The sequence below is a fragment of the Argopecten irradians genome, chromosome 5 (assembly GCF_041381155.1).
Source record: "Argopecten irradians isolate NY chromosome 5, Ai_NY, whole genome shotgun sequence".
Classification (NCBI taxonomy): domain Eukaryota; kingdom Metazoa; phylum Mollusca; class Bivalvia; order Pectinida; family Pectinidae; genus Argopecten; species Argopecten irradians.
Window position 1 is genome coordinate 15809324 of NC_091138.1, and position 17181 is coordinate 15826504.

The window sequence follows — 17181 nt, forward strand, 5'->3', positions numbered from 1 at the left end:
AACAATGGTTACGATTGGTTAATGTCAATTTCTATCGAAATACTTAACTAATGAAATGTCATTTTACAAAACCTCTCTCGGAATGAAACGATTGATATATATTTCAGATTACTTCGACAGAGAAAGAAACGGAATGTCATAGTAGTTTATGCTGTTGAAGGGCGATAACTACAGCACAAAATGTCAACCATAGATGTAGGTAGCGATGGTGTGATAGCCATTATGTGATAGCCATTTTCGGGATATACATGTAGGTTTAAATGATAATTGTAAAGCAATTTCCTTTTCCAAATTAGTCCTCTAAATGAAATTGGTATTTGAAAATATTTGAATTTGATAAAAACAGTTTCATCGAAAACTGAGAGTAGTAAATGTACAGTATAATAGTCTACTAGTGTAACATGGAGGAGCGGGTCGGTGTGACTTGTAAATAGTGTTAAATACGGCCTCTGTCACTCAGCTGACGGATCATGCTTCTTCGGCTCAGCGGTAGAGCTGTAGATTTCCACGCCGGAGACTCGGGTTCGATTCCTGGCCGGGGCACTCGACAGGAATGTGAATGTGTATTTTCCCTGTTCTTCTACACTAGATATAGATCATTTCATACGCACTAGTAAATTTCCGTAGCTCTATTATTTCATTGATTCATTAACAGTTATTGGGATGCATAGTCAGGTTAAAGTAGTCAAGTTGTTAGCCCATGTTAAAAATTGGTGGGTTTTTTAAGTAAGGTAGTGTATATGTAGGTAGAGTATGAACTGGGGCCTATCAAGCAGTCTGTTAGTGATGAGTATCGCACAGATGTATAAATAGCAGCAGAGCTACGTAGTCTGGCCTGCGGTAAATAGGCAGCATTCCTGGCTGCAGTGCACGTGTAGGCATGCATGCCTTCCTCATTCCAATATAGGGCTTTATTGACATACTCAGTTATTATGACAGGTAGGACAAGCAATGACGTAAATTCAGTGGTACTGCACGCATGGGCTTTTGTTGTTGGATTTTTTTCCAGAGAATCTTCATATACGTTTTGCCGCATTCAAAATAAACAGTATAGTGCTTTATATATATATATATATATGTAAGTATTGAGTATTGTGACTAAACTAGGTGTTTGAAGTTATCAGAGTACGCGAGAAGTTGTGTAGACTATGTCAGAATCTAGAAGGGAAAACAAAGTTATTATGAAAAAAAATATTAAAATTGTAGACTATATATAATATCATGTTGCTGAAAATAAGATATAAGGAAGTTTTCCATCCTACATCATATTGCGTTCTGCGATCACGATAAATGCGATTTCAATGCCATTTCTAAAAGTGCAATAGATATTTTATACAAGATGTATACTTAGAAACCATCATGAATCATATCGACGATGTGGTGACTTCAGATAACAATCTAACTAGAATTATAAGACCTTTTTATTTATGTTTATTAACGACACACTAAATACAATCAACATGGAGCGAAGATAACGAAAAAGATTCCTAAAAAATAAGTGAGTCTGCTGCGACGATATTAAAATTGGAGATTGATGTTTTCCCGAAAAGTGGAGGATAATCTATAACTCCTTACATAATTATGATATTGGGCCACGGTGGCCGAGTTACCACAAGCCCTCCACCTCTGGGTCGCGAGTTCAATTCCCATGTGGGGCAGTTGCCAAGTACTCACTGCTGGTCGGTGGTTTTTCTCCTGATGGGCCTACTCCGGTTTTCCTTAAACATCAAACCTGGCACGTCCTTGTATGACCGTAGCTGTTGATAGGACGCAAACGTACATGAATATACTACTATCGTGTTACAAGGTACTACAAAGTTAACAAGATAATCTTTCTCTTTTTCATATATATATGATTTTCTCATATCACGGTGAGCTAGGAAGCGATGTCATAACTGCTTCACCATTTTCAGCACCATCCTACATCTGTAGATTGCGCTTAAGAATAAAACGTTCTAGTAATATTTTTATGATAGAGACTTTTAATGATTTGCAGATCGGTTTTATATGAAGCTGCATATAAGTAGCCAGAAATTTGCTATAAAGAGAAGTTTTATTTTATTGAACTATTTATCTAAAAAGGTGACGGCACCATACTCAAAACTACAGATTCGGATAATATATATAAGTCTTTCGGCACTGTTAGTTTTCCCTCATCCTCGACAAGGACATATGTCACTTATAAATTCTTGTCCTTGATACTCCAGGGGTTTCTGTCACTTACGATCTCTACCCCCGTGGACTGTCTCAGTAAAACTGGAGGCAACAGAATAGAACAGGTAATTTAGTCCTCTGATGTACATCAAAGAGCCGTATAACGGTAAACACTATGGTTGACTTATAAATCCTTGGTGTAATAGATTTTTTGTTCAATTTAACAACAAGGGTTAGGCATAATTAGAATCGCGTTTCCTTTCCCATTAATTGATACATAAGTTTTACATACTAGACTCTAATTCTAATTAATATTTATATAAAATATAGCCTGATGACTAACGTAAAAACATGCAGTTGGAAGAAAGCAAGGTCATATTTTATCAATTTTATTTCAATTTTTGTACTTAATTTTATTGCTGTCTGTGTAAATAATTGATTTCTGTTGAATCAGTTTTTTAATGGGTTCAACATACATCATATCACATGCGGATAGTGAGGCGGCCAAAGGACAATTCGTTCCGTTTCCCCACAAATCTGAAAAATGCAATCCCCAATATTGTTCATGACGTCACGAAAAAGTAAAGTGTAAGAAGATCTTCGGGAAAGCACGCAGAAACAAATAATCATGTCTGCGGCAGCTTTTACGGCACAACAAGCCATACAGGCAGGCGCTTGGTAACTAATGATTCCGATGTTTGATTAAATTCCGATTTATGAACGAATTTAACATAATGAAGAGATAAACATGATTTTCTGACCGAGGTAATATTGGGCGGACAAAACCAAGATGGCTGCGATCGACTGCTCGATTGTATTTTGCACAAATTGGATGCTTGAATGTAGTTAATGTTTTAATAAAATAAATGAACTATGCAACAATATCAAAATTTATATTGACAATTATAGGAAAACATGATAAAGTAAATATCCTCTAGTGGATTAGACAAATGGTGTAAAACTGGTTGAAACCTAGACCGCCCTAATCCCTATTGAGATTCCTCCTCTAGACTCTTTTATATTCGGACGTCTGATAGATGTCTCTCGTCGGAATCCCTACTCGGGCCTTCTAAACTTTATTCTGGAAAATCAAGTCAGGTTGACCTACCTCTTGTAAGGGTCTATTACAGAAATAATCCAACTGCAGTGGTTCCCACACTGGCACACATCGATAGTGGAGATATTTTTCTCTCAAAACGCACATATATTATGAAGTGACATGTATTGAAAACAAAGAACCATCTCATTTTGCAAATGATGTCTTGTTCTATCGCTACTTTGAGCAGCCATTTTGAAAGTCCCTCGCTGTCACATGACCACTATAGTGCGTTCCAGATAATGCCTATTACACTGAATGGAATAAGGTTATACAGGTAATGAATTTTATTGAAACAGACTATAGTGGTCACATGACAGAGAGGGACTTTCAAAATGGCTGCTCAAAGTAGCAATGGAACATAACATTGTTTACAATATGTGATGGTTCTTTGTTTTTAATATGTGTCACTAAATAATATATGTGCGTATGGAGAGAAAAATATCTCCACTAGCGATGTGTGCTAGTATGGGAACCACTGCAGTTGGATTATTTCTGTAATAGACCCTTACAAGAGGTAGGTCAACCTGACTTGATTTTCCAGAATAAAGTTTAGAAGGCTCGAGTAGGGATTCCGACGAGAGACATCTATCAGACGTCCGAATATAAAAGAGTCTAGAGGAGGAATCTCAATAGGGATTAATTTCGCCCGAGTGTGGATTCGCCTTAGTAACGTTTTATCATACAGTATGATTGAAATAAATAGAATCGATGCTATATAATTCTGCACAAAACATTTATAATTTTATTACATAGTATCAGTAAAAATCTACTTTGGTTCACTTTCACAAAGCTTAGGCTTTCCTTTTACTAGTAATAGCCTATCCTCCTACTGGCAGGCGGCTTAATTCTCGTCAAGTACCCATTCTCACCATCGTATGTGTATGGTTACTCGCGAATTTTCGTGTATAAAAGTGATCACCTTCTGACACTACTATGAAAGTTTCCACAAAATATTGCTGAAAATACATGTATAATCATAAAAATACACATGCAATGGCGAGAATGAATACTTGGCAAGAATGGATTGCTGCTGACAATGAGATCTCGCTTTCACTCTCTCATAACTTGGAGGGTAATGATAAATGGCTGTCAACAGGATAAGGATCACATCAGGGGGGGTGATTAAAGTGTCAAACAAAACAAGACCTTTAGTTTGTTTTGCCAAATCCTATTATTGTAGGTTGCAAGCTTTCTAGATCTGTGTAGCGAATAAACATTCTCACAGAATTTCTGATGTGGAAAAATGTGTATGTGACTAAGGAACTTAATCTGATTTCTTTATATGAATTTTAACCTCTGAATTTAAATAGGTGACTGTCACTGTTGAGATATCATTATATCTGGTTACTTTTTAACTCAATTGACCAATTGTGCATTACAAAGGAGTTCCATACTGGGTCTTTGACTTATCGGCATATATCTATATGTACAGACTAGGGTAAATCATGATAATACTGTTAGTGACCAATTCTCACAATCATGTAATTGTATGGTTATATAATTAATAATTATGTGTAATAGGGTGAGAGTAGCATGTGCTGGCAATCAGACTTGAACCCGCCACCATGGATTTCGTCCGTCACTCTTATCAACTGAGCTAAAGGGAAAATCCTACTATTGAGAGCTAGGCTAGAAGGCAACATTTTTATTATGTACTATTAAAACCTGCTACATATGCAAGAATTGGTATTTAGTGAGAATTGGTCACCAGCCACTATGATGTTCTTATAGGTATCCAAATCCCATAGCTTGGATGGGAGAACAGTGAAGTTTCAAACACTATGAAAATGAAAAAAGATTATGGTTTTATTTTATAGGGGAAATCAACCTCAGTCAGAGAATGGCACAGGCAACAACACAGTATTTCAGAATCCTGAATGGGAAAAAGCAAGGAAAGCATTAGAAAAAGTAAAAGGCGAAAGTGGGTCAAGCACTTCACCAAATAAATCAAAAGGTCTGAGTGAACAACCCAATGATAATGGTCAGAACGCAGCTGCACAGATGTACTACCAACAGTACAATATGTACTATCAGCAACAGCCCCCACAACCACAGTAAGTGATTATTAATTTTCTAAGTCTTGGTAATGTCAACAAATGAAAAAAATGTTGTGCACAAAACATTTCAATTAGATGAACATGTAGAAATATGGACATCATCATACCACCAACAATGGTGTTAATTTTGTTATGTTCAAGCTCCCACAAAATGCAATATAATGTATTGTCCGAGAAAGTTTTTGTGTAATACTTTCTAAAATCTTGTAATAACTTTTTATTTGTTTTCTCTATTGTGAAAATCAACATGTTTTATTACACAGGTTTTATCCAGGAACAAACTATCCCGTTTATGGTCAACAAGGTCCAGATCCAAGAATGGTAACACACCTTTTTTCTTCTCAAGAACTACTAATAACCTATTTTAGGTCATTCTGCACTGAAATCTTTGTAAATGTACAGTGTATTACAAATTAAAGAAACAGTCAGACTTGTTTGATTTGTAAAACTGATCATTTCAATGGTTACACCATGTTACATTTTTTATTGTTTGTCCCTGTAATGATGTAACCAAGAGAGTTGGTTATCTGCAATGAAAAAATGTGAAAACCATATTGAATCATATTGAGTGAAATATTCTAATGTGTTTTGTTTCAGCAACATGGAAGTTTTAATGGATATGGTGCTCCACCACCTCCCCCACCCCCAGATGACCAAAGTCCAATGTCTAGTGCTATGGATATTGATGAAAGGCCTATGCACAATGATAACAATCAAAGTCAAAACCAAAATATACAGCCACAGTTTCGTCCTAGACAATTACCAAATCATGGACCTCGTGGGCCAAGATTTCAGAACAGGCCAAGACGTAAGTTAACTGATTAAATTGGACCTAGAATTAAATGTCATTTATTCACACAAGACCGTCAAATCTTGTTAATAACAGTTAATGGGACTTATGTTAATTATATCGGTTGAATCAAAATAAATATATATTAAGTTGATATTTTTTCATCGAACCCAACTGAAAATTAATTTCTTCCTTCTTATACTTGATGAATTTATGTATGAATGATATAATGATTGCTTTGATTTTTTCTTCCAATCAGATCCAGGTGGTGTTCAAGGCATCAGGTTTCAGATTCCTAAAAGACAACATGGAGGAAACAATAACAATTATAATCAACCCAATGTAAATCCCAGACATTTTCCTCCTCGTGGTCCCCGGCCAGGCAAACCACTGGATCAGAGACACAAGACTGAACACCAGGAAAATACAACTAATGAACAGCAAACCCCAACAAATAATCAACAACCTTCAGAGTAAGTCAACTCAAAACGTCAATATTGTGAATATTGTAGATTTCTCCCATTCTTTGTGAAGGAAAGGGCTATAATAGAAACAACATTATTTTCTTACATGAAAAATTTGCTAAAATAATCTTGAGTTATTCCTTATAAAAGTAATATCTTTTGATAAATGCAACTGAGAAATGAAACACTGAAAAGGGGAATTTTAAGCAATACAATGAAAGATGCAATATTACTCCGATAAAATGGTGTAAACAGGAAAAAATAAACAACAAATTTTTTCTTACTAAATATGAATATGATCATATTTATATATATGGTTTGTATATTATAGGAATGGAATTCACAAAAACGACAATGCTGATACAAATATGTCGGCAGCCAATCAAGAGTGGCCTCCTGCTCTCAGGTATGTGAAGGTTTCCCTATTTTAACTTGCCTTTCAAAGATAGGGGGCTTAACTCCAGTGTTGGTATTAGTTAGAACTTTGTGCTAATTATAAATGCTGTTATCCATAACAACTGACATTGATTTCTGCATTAATATAAAATTACATTTTAACTTGATTTTATGGATATGGACAATAATATCATTGAGAAAAATTGAGATTTTAAGAATTTCAAGAGGTCCAAATCACAGGATTTTGAAAATATTGTCATATAAAGTTGCTTCTTATTATAAATAAAATGAAGAGTGTATCAATGACTCAAAATGAATTAAAAATTTTAATGAACTATAATTGTTTTACAGAGAGTATGTCCAAAGAGCATTTGCTAGTGCTAAAGATGAAAGTCAAAAGGATTCCATCCAAACATTCCTGAAGGACAGTTTGACAAATCTTTTCAAATCAGGTGCTGTTTTTACCATGGACTGGTCAAAAGAGCCACTCCCTACAGAAAATTTTAACCCGTAAGTATAAACAGTATGGTAATATACCCAGTACAAGGAATTAAATTTCTAATTAAATCAAATAGCACATACCTAGATTTATGTATTAATATGATAACAGATGTCTTTTTGTATCGCCCGCAATGAAAGTTTGCGAATATGATGCAATACTTTTCCGGCGGCAGCGTTGTCATCAACATTTCACTTTAAAGTTTTGCGTTTAGCTCTGTTTCTCAAATAAAAAAAATTTAAGTCCAATCCGACCCAAACTGAAAATGTAGCTGAAGGACATTCTTATCGTCTCAACACACTTAATTATTACAGGATTCATTTCAGTGTGTGGGATGCAGATGCTGTGAAGTTTAGTGATTGCTAAACTATACTTAGATCTTTTCTTTTTTTTCTTAAATGTTTTTAAATGATCCATTATAGTTATGTAATAAATCAACAATGCGGTACAGGGGATACTTATAATAACGCATAATTCTTGTGTTTCTATTTCATCAGCAGTTATTCCTAAGTTTGTTGTTCAGGTGCTGAATGATCTCTTTATTTATTATATTGGTATATCAATGCTTTACTATTACCGAAAGAAGATAAAATTTCTGAGATTAAGAAAAGTAAATATGAATATTTTTTATGATCATTATTATATTTTTGCAGCATGTCTCAGCATACCCCTGGCAAACAGCAAGGTCCTCATGGTATGGCGAAAAATAGTCCTTGGCAGCAGAATAACCAACGTGGACGAGGTCGAGGTAGAGGTCGTGGTCAGCGTGGCATGCCAATGCCTAACAAAGCTCAAGCTACAGGCAGAGGTGTGTACAACAGGGACAGAGTACCTACATATAGGTCAAGGTCTTATTCTTCATCAAGCTCAAGTTCATCAAGGTCACGCTCAAGGTCACCCGTGCGTCGTAGGAGACGCTCAAGGTCTAGATCACCCTCTCCACGTAGGAGGAGACAAAGGCATTCAAGGTAATTTCTAAAAAGATAGTCGTGTTTTGATCTCATGACTGCCAAATTACGTTTCCAGCGGAGAGTCATAGGTAATATCCAGAAATCAGTATCTTTTTACATAGACAGTAAGGAAGTTCTGATGACCCAGATTTGACTGTAACTTCAAGACCTTGCCTATTATTTAAGTTACATACTAAATGTAGTTTCTAGTCTTACAGATGTACAATATTTTGAAGATTATTTATTATCAGATGATTACTTTTAGCTTTAGACTTAAACATGGAAATGACACAATCAAAACTATGAAGCTGTGTGACTTCAAGTACATGTCCAATGATTTATATAATTACAGTAGAATGGGACTCTTGTTTCAAGAACTTGTATATAAACTATGCTTATAATTAAGAGATTATAACATTCTAACATTGTTTAACTGTATCATGATTTCATCAATGTAAAAAGGTAAAAAAAAAAGGCTGTAATTGTAGCCTCATTACCATTATGGCTTACCTGTTACAGTAGTGACAGTGACTCCAGCTACTCTGATGGACCATACCACCTTCACAAAGATCAGAGGAAAAATAGCTTCAGGGGACGAGGAGGCAGAAAGTACACTCTGGATGTACGAGGAAAGAATAAGGGCCCAATGAAAAAGCCAAGCAGTGAGGTTGTGTCCAACAAAAAGAATAACAAGAAGCGAGCAAAAAAGTAAGCACTGCATCCAAAATACAACTTACGGTTTTTAACCTCAGATAACCCCAGTCCATCTGTGCGTTATTAGCTGATACTTACGACACCGATATATTTATTGCCTCCCAGGTAGAACCAGATATTTTGTTCGCACAAGTTGAACTAAAAAATCCTTTTGTTGTAAGCTGTATGAGACTTTAAGAATGCAGAATGAAACTTTATATATTTATAGACTTTGTATTCTTGAACTTCTTGCATAATTGGCTGAACTTTCCTTTTCTGAACTCTCGAACTAAAGCATTTCTTCTACAAAAAACGTCAAATTTTCATTTATGTCCAGATTATAGAAACCCCCGGAGGATGAGCCACTGACATGTTGAAATACAAAATTGTACACAGTTGCTATTTCAGTTCCTTCAGTTATCAAATGATCAATTTCAGTCATTTTCAGCCATTGAGCTTTGATCAACAACCCAATTTTGATTTGACAATTTTTTTGTTATTTACAGTCTAGACTTTGTATTCTTGAACTTCTTGCATAATTGGCTGAACTTTCCTTTTCTGAACTCTCGAACTAAAGCATTTCTTCTACAAAAAACGTCAAATTTTCATTTATGTCCAGATTATAGAAACCCCCGGAGGATGAGCCACTGACATGTTGAAATACAAAATTGTACACAGTTGCTATTTCAGTTCCTTCAGTTATCAAATGATCAATTTCAGTCATTTTCAGCCATTGAGCTTTGATCAACAACCCAATTTTGATTTGACAATTTTTTTGTTATTTACAGTCAGTTTCCTATGGATGACGATCCTGACAAAGAAGCGAAATTATTAAAGAGAGCAGCAAGATTTGAACATCACCTAGGGAATGATGCAAAAAAGCAAAAACAGAATAGGGTTCTGTCAATAAATTCATATACAGTAAGTCCTGATCAATTCATATACAAGGTTTACTATTCAAATTTGTTATTTGTAGATATGAAAAAAAAGATTGATCATGTCAAGAAGAGATACAAGATGTATCAATAATGTAAATTCAGTTTTTGTTATGATTTTCTTGTTTCATTTTTACTTATCAGTACTTAAAAAAAATCATTTCAGAATTCCGATGAAGAGGATTTGGATCTGTCCAGTTTTGATGTTGTTGGAACTTGTCAGGGCATCGAGAAACCGTATCTTAGACTGACAACGGTAAGTCGTAGATGTTATATCATTCTAATTCGTTAAATGTTCTAGAGTTTTATACAACCGATATCTTTGATATGTGTGGATATTTCTTCCAACGCAGGTTTAGATGTTTAAACTATAGTCTATTAAAGAATTTAGTTATAAATTATGATAGATATTTGATACAAAATATGACACTGGTTCTATCTTTGATACAAAATATGACACTGGTTCAGATAGAAAGACCTTCAATTTTGATGTGGTTTTACCATTTTAGGCACCAGATGCTAGTCAAATTCGTCCACTGGAAATTTTAAGAAAGTCTCTAGATCATGTAAAGGAATGTTGGAAAAAGAAGAATAAATATCATTTTGTGTGTGAACAGTTCAAGTCCATTCGACAGGATCTTACAGTAAGTAATATTGTTATTAAAGAGGGCCATCACAACATGCACACTTTATTGAGAAATGTTTATTAACCAGCAACCAGTATAAGGAGAGGACTTAGACAGGCTATACCTAATGTCCAATCCTATTGAAATTTACCATCAGCATCTTGTAAAGCAATCATGTAATGTAACAACAATTCAATGTGTAGTATTTGATGACTAAAAAATCTACTTCTGCTATGGAGGAAACAAAATATTTGATTAAGTGATAAATTACATGAGAATCAACTATCAACCCTAGAAAATACTAGAAAGTAATTCATAAGATCAGATTTTTTAAATAATTAAGCAATCTTACAAAAATAGTGTTAATGGCAATATCTTGATGGCCAACTAGATGGATATCCATTTCATTGAGGTTTAACTCAAATTGTTTCTTCATACCTGATAGCTGAACACATATTATGGCAGGTTTCTCTCTAGAATCTCGTAACACAACTGTTGGGAGATCTTAGTGGATTTTACATTGATAACAATTAATAATGAACAAACAGTTTAATGGGATGAAGCTTGATTAATACATTTCATACATAAGTATGCTGAGACTAAAACCATTTGTCGCTTCAGGTGCAGGGTGTCCGGAGCAACTTTACTGTAGAAGTGTACGAGACACATGCCCGGGTGGCACTAGAGAAGGTGTGTGCCTCTACCATATTTTTTTCTCAAATCTTTGAATATTTAATATTATTAGTTCACCTGGCCCAAAAGGCCAGTGAGCGGCCCAAAGGGCCAGTGAGCTTATGTCATGGCGCAGCGTCCGTCGTCCGTCCGTCTGTCCGTCGTCCGTCCGTCAACATTTACTTTAAATAGCTGCTAGTCATAGAGTTCTGCATGGATTGTAACCAAATTTGGCCACAAACATCCTTAAGTGAAAGGGAACAGAACTTGTATAAATTTAGGCTCTGACCCCCGGGGCAGGAGGGGCAGGGCCCAATAGGGGAAATAGAGGTAAATCCTATAAATCGCTGCTTGTCCTAGAGTTCTGCATGGATTGTAACCAAATTTGGCCACAAACATCCTTGGGGGAAGGGGAACAGGACTTGTATAAATTTTGGCTCTGACCCCCTGGGGGCAGGAGGGGTGGGGCCCAATAGGGGAATTAGAGTAAATATTCAAATTCTTTCAGAAAAGAAACAATGAAGCTGCATTCAGAACATTACTTGGCAATACAAACCAGGTGAGCAATACAGGCCCTCTGGGCCTCTTGTTATGAAACATCTGTGTATAGTGGTAACAAAATGATGTTTACCAACTAGAGAACCATATCGCTGGTGTTGATCGTGTACTGTAATTGTAGGGAGACCATGAGGAGTTTAACCAATGCCAGACCCAGTTAAAGCTGCTGTACCAGGAGGGCTTACATGGAAACCAACTCGAGTTCCTGGCCTATAGGATCCTCTACTACATTTTTACATCTAATACCCTCGGTATCCTTTCCACCACCACTGAATCTTTGTGGTATTAGTTCACTATACTTCTATAGAAGAGTACCACTTCCGCCAAGCCTCATTTACTGAACTTTTATAACTTGAAAGACCCAGTTTAATTCATGGTAACAAATTGGTCCCGACAAAACTTTTCGTGTACAGTAAAGTTCACTTCACTTGAAGTACTAGGATAACTCTATGACAATATCAAGCCTATGTGTATACATATTTTAATTGCTTTGTGTATATAGAGTTTGTCAATCTAATCAGTATTATATAATGTGCAATATCTTGTGAACCCCTGTAGATTTAGTTCACTTAGCACATAGCAACTCAATATCAGTCAGATGACATTTAAATAGCCATTGATCAAGTTTTTTTAGGAAAAATATTGTGTAGGACCACATTGAGGTGAATCTGGTATATCTTTTTAATTGAAAAGTTTCACATCTTCTCTGATGATTCCTTAACCTCCTGAAGATATGACGACTGCCTTGGCATCCCTCACTCCAACTTGCAGGCAAGATGAGTGTGTAGCATTTGCATTAAAAATAAGGTCTGCATGGGCCTTGAATAATTTTCACAAATTTTTCAAATTATACAGTCATGCACCAAGAATGTCAGGGTATCTGTTGGACTGGTTTGCTGACAGAGCAAGGAAAACCGCACTGAAGGCAGTAGTGAAGTCGTACGTAACAATGTTTTATTTTGAATCTATATCATTTTCTCAGAATAGATTAAAAGCAGATTCATTATTTGGCAACTACCATTTAAATGGGATCATATCTCCAATAGTTATCATATAACAAACAGTTTCTAAAAATCAAGAGTATCACTTAAAAAAGTTAAAATAGATATGTGAACTCTTTAATAAATGCAAAATATTTCATAAACTAAAGTTCAATTTGGGTTAACATTAATTATTTTATTTTAGGTTAATATAATCTATTACATATTTTTTTGTGATATGAATAGTAGTGTTCAGTTTAAAAAACATATGTTGAAAACATATAGAAATTGTATCAGACTTAAGCTTATGTAAATCATTGTCGTGTGACACCCAAAGATGACTCCACCATGCCATAGGTAAGTATGGTAAGTAACTGATGTTAGTATTCAAACATATATTCATACAAATTATCACGGAAAATGAAAATTGATAAAAGTAACGTTTTCTTTATACTGGTAATGTTGTGTTGTTTTGTTAATTATCAATTGTATGTTATAAGTGCAATACAGGTAAGGTTATGTAGTTAAAAAGGGAAACTTAATTTTGAATGTATTTTCATGTCATAACATTTTTCTTTTCTCTTCTTTTTCATTTTGTCCCATGACCATACGACCATTTCTACACATGTGCGCCCTTCTACCAAATTTTTATGAATGATCATGTGTAGATTTCGCCCAATGCTGCCCGTAGATTTCATCCAGGCTGAATTAGGCTTTCCAAACAACGAGGATTGTATAGTATTCTTGAAGGAAAAGGGAGCGATCTTGACTCCTGATGGAACCAAAGTGGACTGTAAAACGTGTGCTGCGGTTATTCAGGCTTTATAGATTGACTTACAAATTTAGAAGGCTGGTCCTTACATGTTTTCCGCGTACGGCAGGTTTCTAATATAATTATCTCTTCTAGTCAAAATGTCAAACCTGAATTCCAAGGCGAGGACATTCATGGTAAATCAAGTTTTCAAAAAAGTTTCCTAATGGCAATATGCGTGTTGACGAAGTGTACAAGATGAAAGTTTTTCATGTTCTATTTCTCGCGAGGAAGATCTCATTTCCATGGACTCCAATAATTCAAAAAAAAGATAAGTAATGTATCTTAATCGAGTGTGGAGCTGGATCGCGTCTTGATATAAAAAAAGGAAGCAAAATTATAATAATAATTCACAGGAGTAATTTGTATCTGACTGTTTTATGGACTCAACAAATCAAATTATAATTTCCGATCTATTAATTCTCATCATCCCTGGAGCGCTCAACAGCAGTGATCTTTCCTGATAAATATTTACACTTCCGCGATCGTGCCAAGAAGACACTAATTTAAGAACATTGATCCATTGTTCTGGTGATGAAGACTGATGGCATCAAGTCAAGTATACAAGCCAGATTACTGGAAATTAGTAAATTTGATAGAATACCCAGCAGTTAGAAGGCATCATCTGGAAGGTTAGAAAGTCGACGGTCACATCTATCTTCCATGAGTAGTGTGGGGGGTAGATGTGACTAACCTTGTAATAACTGCTGATGTTGGCCACCATTGTGTTCCTGTCCTATGAATCTCACCCATCTTGGTCATGTCTATGTTTGTAAATGTTGCAGTTTTGTATTAATGAACATTTTTCCCTCAAAGATCAGGTTTTCTCCAGTTAAGAAGCGCTTCCTGAAATGGTTTATTTGTTTCCACGGACAATCCATGGCTTTTCGTGGAACATGTGTTGTATATTTTATTATATCGGGAGAAAAACAGATATCGGTGCGTTTGTCATTTCAAGTGAAGAATGTGTGGAAATTAAGTTTTGTAAATTGTCTGCAATGAAGTCATTGTGAAGGTGAATTGACAATCAGATTAACAAAGGAGATACCAGAGAAGGAACATTTGATATTCTGTGCAGTGAAAAACTTTTCAAAACATTTTTTTTCAGGCAAAGTTTGAACTTTATTGTTACCGAAATGGACAAAATTCTTTTCTATTTCAGCTACAGAAGATGTGATTTGCTCAATAATGGTTAAAAGAACAATTGTCGGTTTTGAATTAGGTAATTTATGAATGAGGTAAATGTTATGTACATGTATCTTAATTTCAGGCAGTGTAGTGCTTGATCAGTTTGTGTACTTGTGTATGAATGTGGTGTGTCTTAATTTATCTGTGATATAATGTGTATCCAATAACAATCTAAATTTTGAGGAAAAGTATAGTACATGTACTAGATTTAACAATTATTTATATATATATATGTGTGTGTGTTTCTTATTTCAGATTGAAAGCCATTTAAGGTTCGTTATATATACATATGTTTATATTGTATAAAATTCTTATGTTGAAAATTCTTAAAAAGAGAATCATGAAAATAATTTGAAAAAAGAAAGACAAGAAGTAAAGGTATGGAAACAAAACCAGAAAAGATCACAAGAAATAAAACCTTGTTTCCAGTGCATTGATTTTGTACATATTTTCTATTGCATGCTACCTTACTGTATCGGAGGATTCTTACTGCATTCAATTGTGTAGTGCTCAACATAAACACCTTGTTTTCATTTTTGATATTAAATAGAGACTGCCTTTATCATTCGAACAGGAAACCATTGGTTTTCCTTACAGATGAAATGAATACTTTGATATTCATTGTTTTTGTGTTATCCTGAAAGTGACTGAATACTACTACTGGGTACTACCAGCTGGTAAACTGCCCTCATTGTAGTGTATTTTGTTTCTAGGATTTACTGTCATTGATTACATTGGATCCTCTTAGGCTGTCTTTCTTTTCCTCTCTCTCTCTCTTCTCTTTAATTTCTATGTCTCAAACTTAATTATCCTTAAGTTTCTCTTTCTTTCTGAACATGGAAGTCTCAAGCATAATGTTACAAATGATACTTGTACTATGAGGGCACAACATTCCCCGAAGGGTTAGTTATTCATTCCATTTAAAAATGTGCTATTTCATTAAATATATCACAAACAAGAAGACTCCTGGTTTACATATGGTAATCATAATTCAATTTTCTGCAGCAAACAGCAGGCATATATACACTTGTGTTTTATTAATAGCCGGAGTCATCACGTTGGATACAATTTAATGGAAAAGTACAATATTGTTGAGCACTACAAAAGTATTTTTTGTTGATTTTTGGGGGGAAATTTTTGGGTTAACCAATATCTTTGTAATAGTACGGCGATTTGTCTTTACCATCTTAAGTGGTAAATGTATTCTCTTCTGAAAAAAGATGTATCGAATAATGGGGTAAACCCACTCATCGGTGAAAAGATATTCATAATACTGTATATAGCCCAAACAAGTAATGTCTTCTAGGCGAACATAGAACAATGAAGTGTGTTATATCTATGGTATTAATAAACCATTGAGTAACATATTTATCGAGTTGCGTTATTTTTAGCATAACCTAAAGCAAAAACATCGAACCCCACGAGGTCAAACTGCAGTTTGATTGGCCGATGATATCGCGTAGATGTCTTTCATACCTTGCCAAACTGCAATTTGACCGTTTGCGTTGAAAAAAAGTGGCCTAAATATTTTTTGAAACCCAAATGGAGGCATTTGTGCCAGTTAAAACGAGGTGTTGGTTGATGTTATAGAGGTGTCTAAAGCAAAGAGGAACAATCTGTTCAGCGACATGGTTTTACCATTTATAACATGGTGCCACTGAAAAAAGTTGCGGAAAATTCATAACATAATATCGGTTAGTAAAAGGAACAATTTATGATTTCAACAAAGTCGCCTGGAGTCAACATATAGATCAATTTCGTGCTTAAGTACACATTTGTTTTACATCGACCATTTCTTCTACACATCAAACTCTTGTACTGATCTCCTCTAGTTATGGATGGGCTAACCAGAGTTTGATTCCCATAGTCCCCAAGCGTATTGAAGTGTTGGTTTTAATCAGCTTGACAGTCACCGTTTCTACAATTTCAGACAGTTCTTGGCCATTTGGATTAAACTGGTGACCTATTTAAACAATTTGATTTACAAGACCTCTTAAAGTCTTTATTAGGATTCACCATTGTTTGGTTCCTACAGTAAAGTCTTTGCTTCCAAATGGCTACTGTTTGGTTTAAAGCTAAATCTTTTCTTCAGTGTTCATGCAGTTTGCCCTACGTCATGACCTCCGTCGACGTATTCACGTTGGTGTCTCTTGGCGTAGTGTGGATTAGTTTATACGAAATCGCTAGTTTTCTGCTGAAAATCTGTTAATTTACATCCAACTGTATTCCTGGTACCTACATCCTCGATATTCCACGGGTCACTAGACTTCTATATATCACTGATTTTATTGTATGTAACGACAGGGGGC

At 35.2% G+C, this 17181-nt stretch overlaps 1 protein-coding gene across 1 annotated transcript; it reads left to right on the plus strand.

The window, feature by feature from the left end:
* The first annotated feature begins 2686 nt into the window (after positions 1 to 2686).
* On the plus strand, positions 2687 to 16239 carry LOC138322986 (leukocyte receptor cluster member 8 homolog). The gene is made up of 16 exons (XM_069267268.1): positions 2687 to 2832; positions 5071 to 5307; positions 5574 to 5631; positions 5908 to 6118; positions 6360 to 6573; positions 6896 to 6970; positions 7312 to 7470; positions 8113 to 8427; positions 8929 to 9117; positions 9891 to 10023; positions 10204 to 10293; positions 10547 to 10681; positions 11285 to 11353; positions 12015 to 12144; positions 12625 to 12832; positions 13542 to 16239. The coding sequence occupies exons 1-16, from the start codon at positions 2783 to 2785 to the stop codon at positions 13699 to 13701; spliced, it is 2433 nt and encodes an 810-aa protein (XP_069123369.1). The 5' UTR covers positions 2687 to 2782; the 3' UTR covers positions 13702 to 16239.
* The last annotated feature ends 942 nt before the right edge of the window (positions 16240 to 17181 follow it).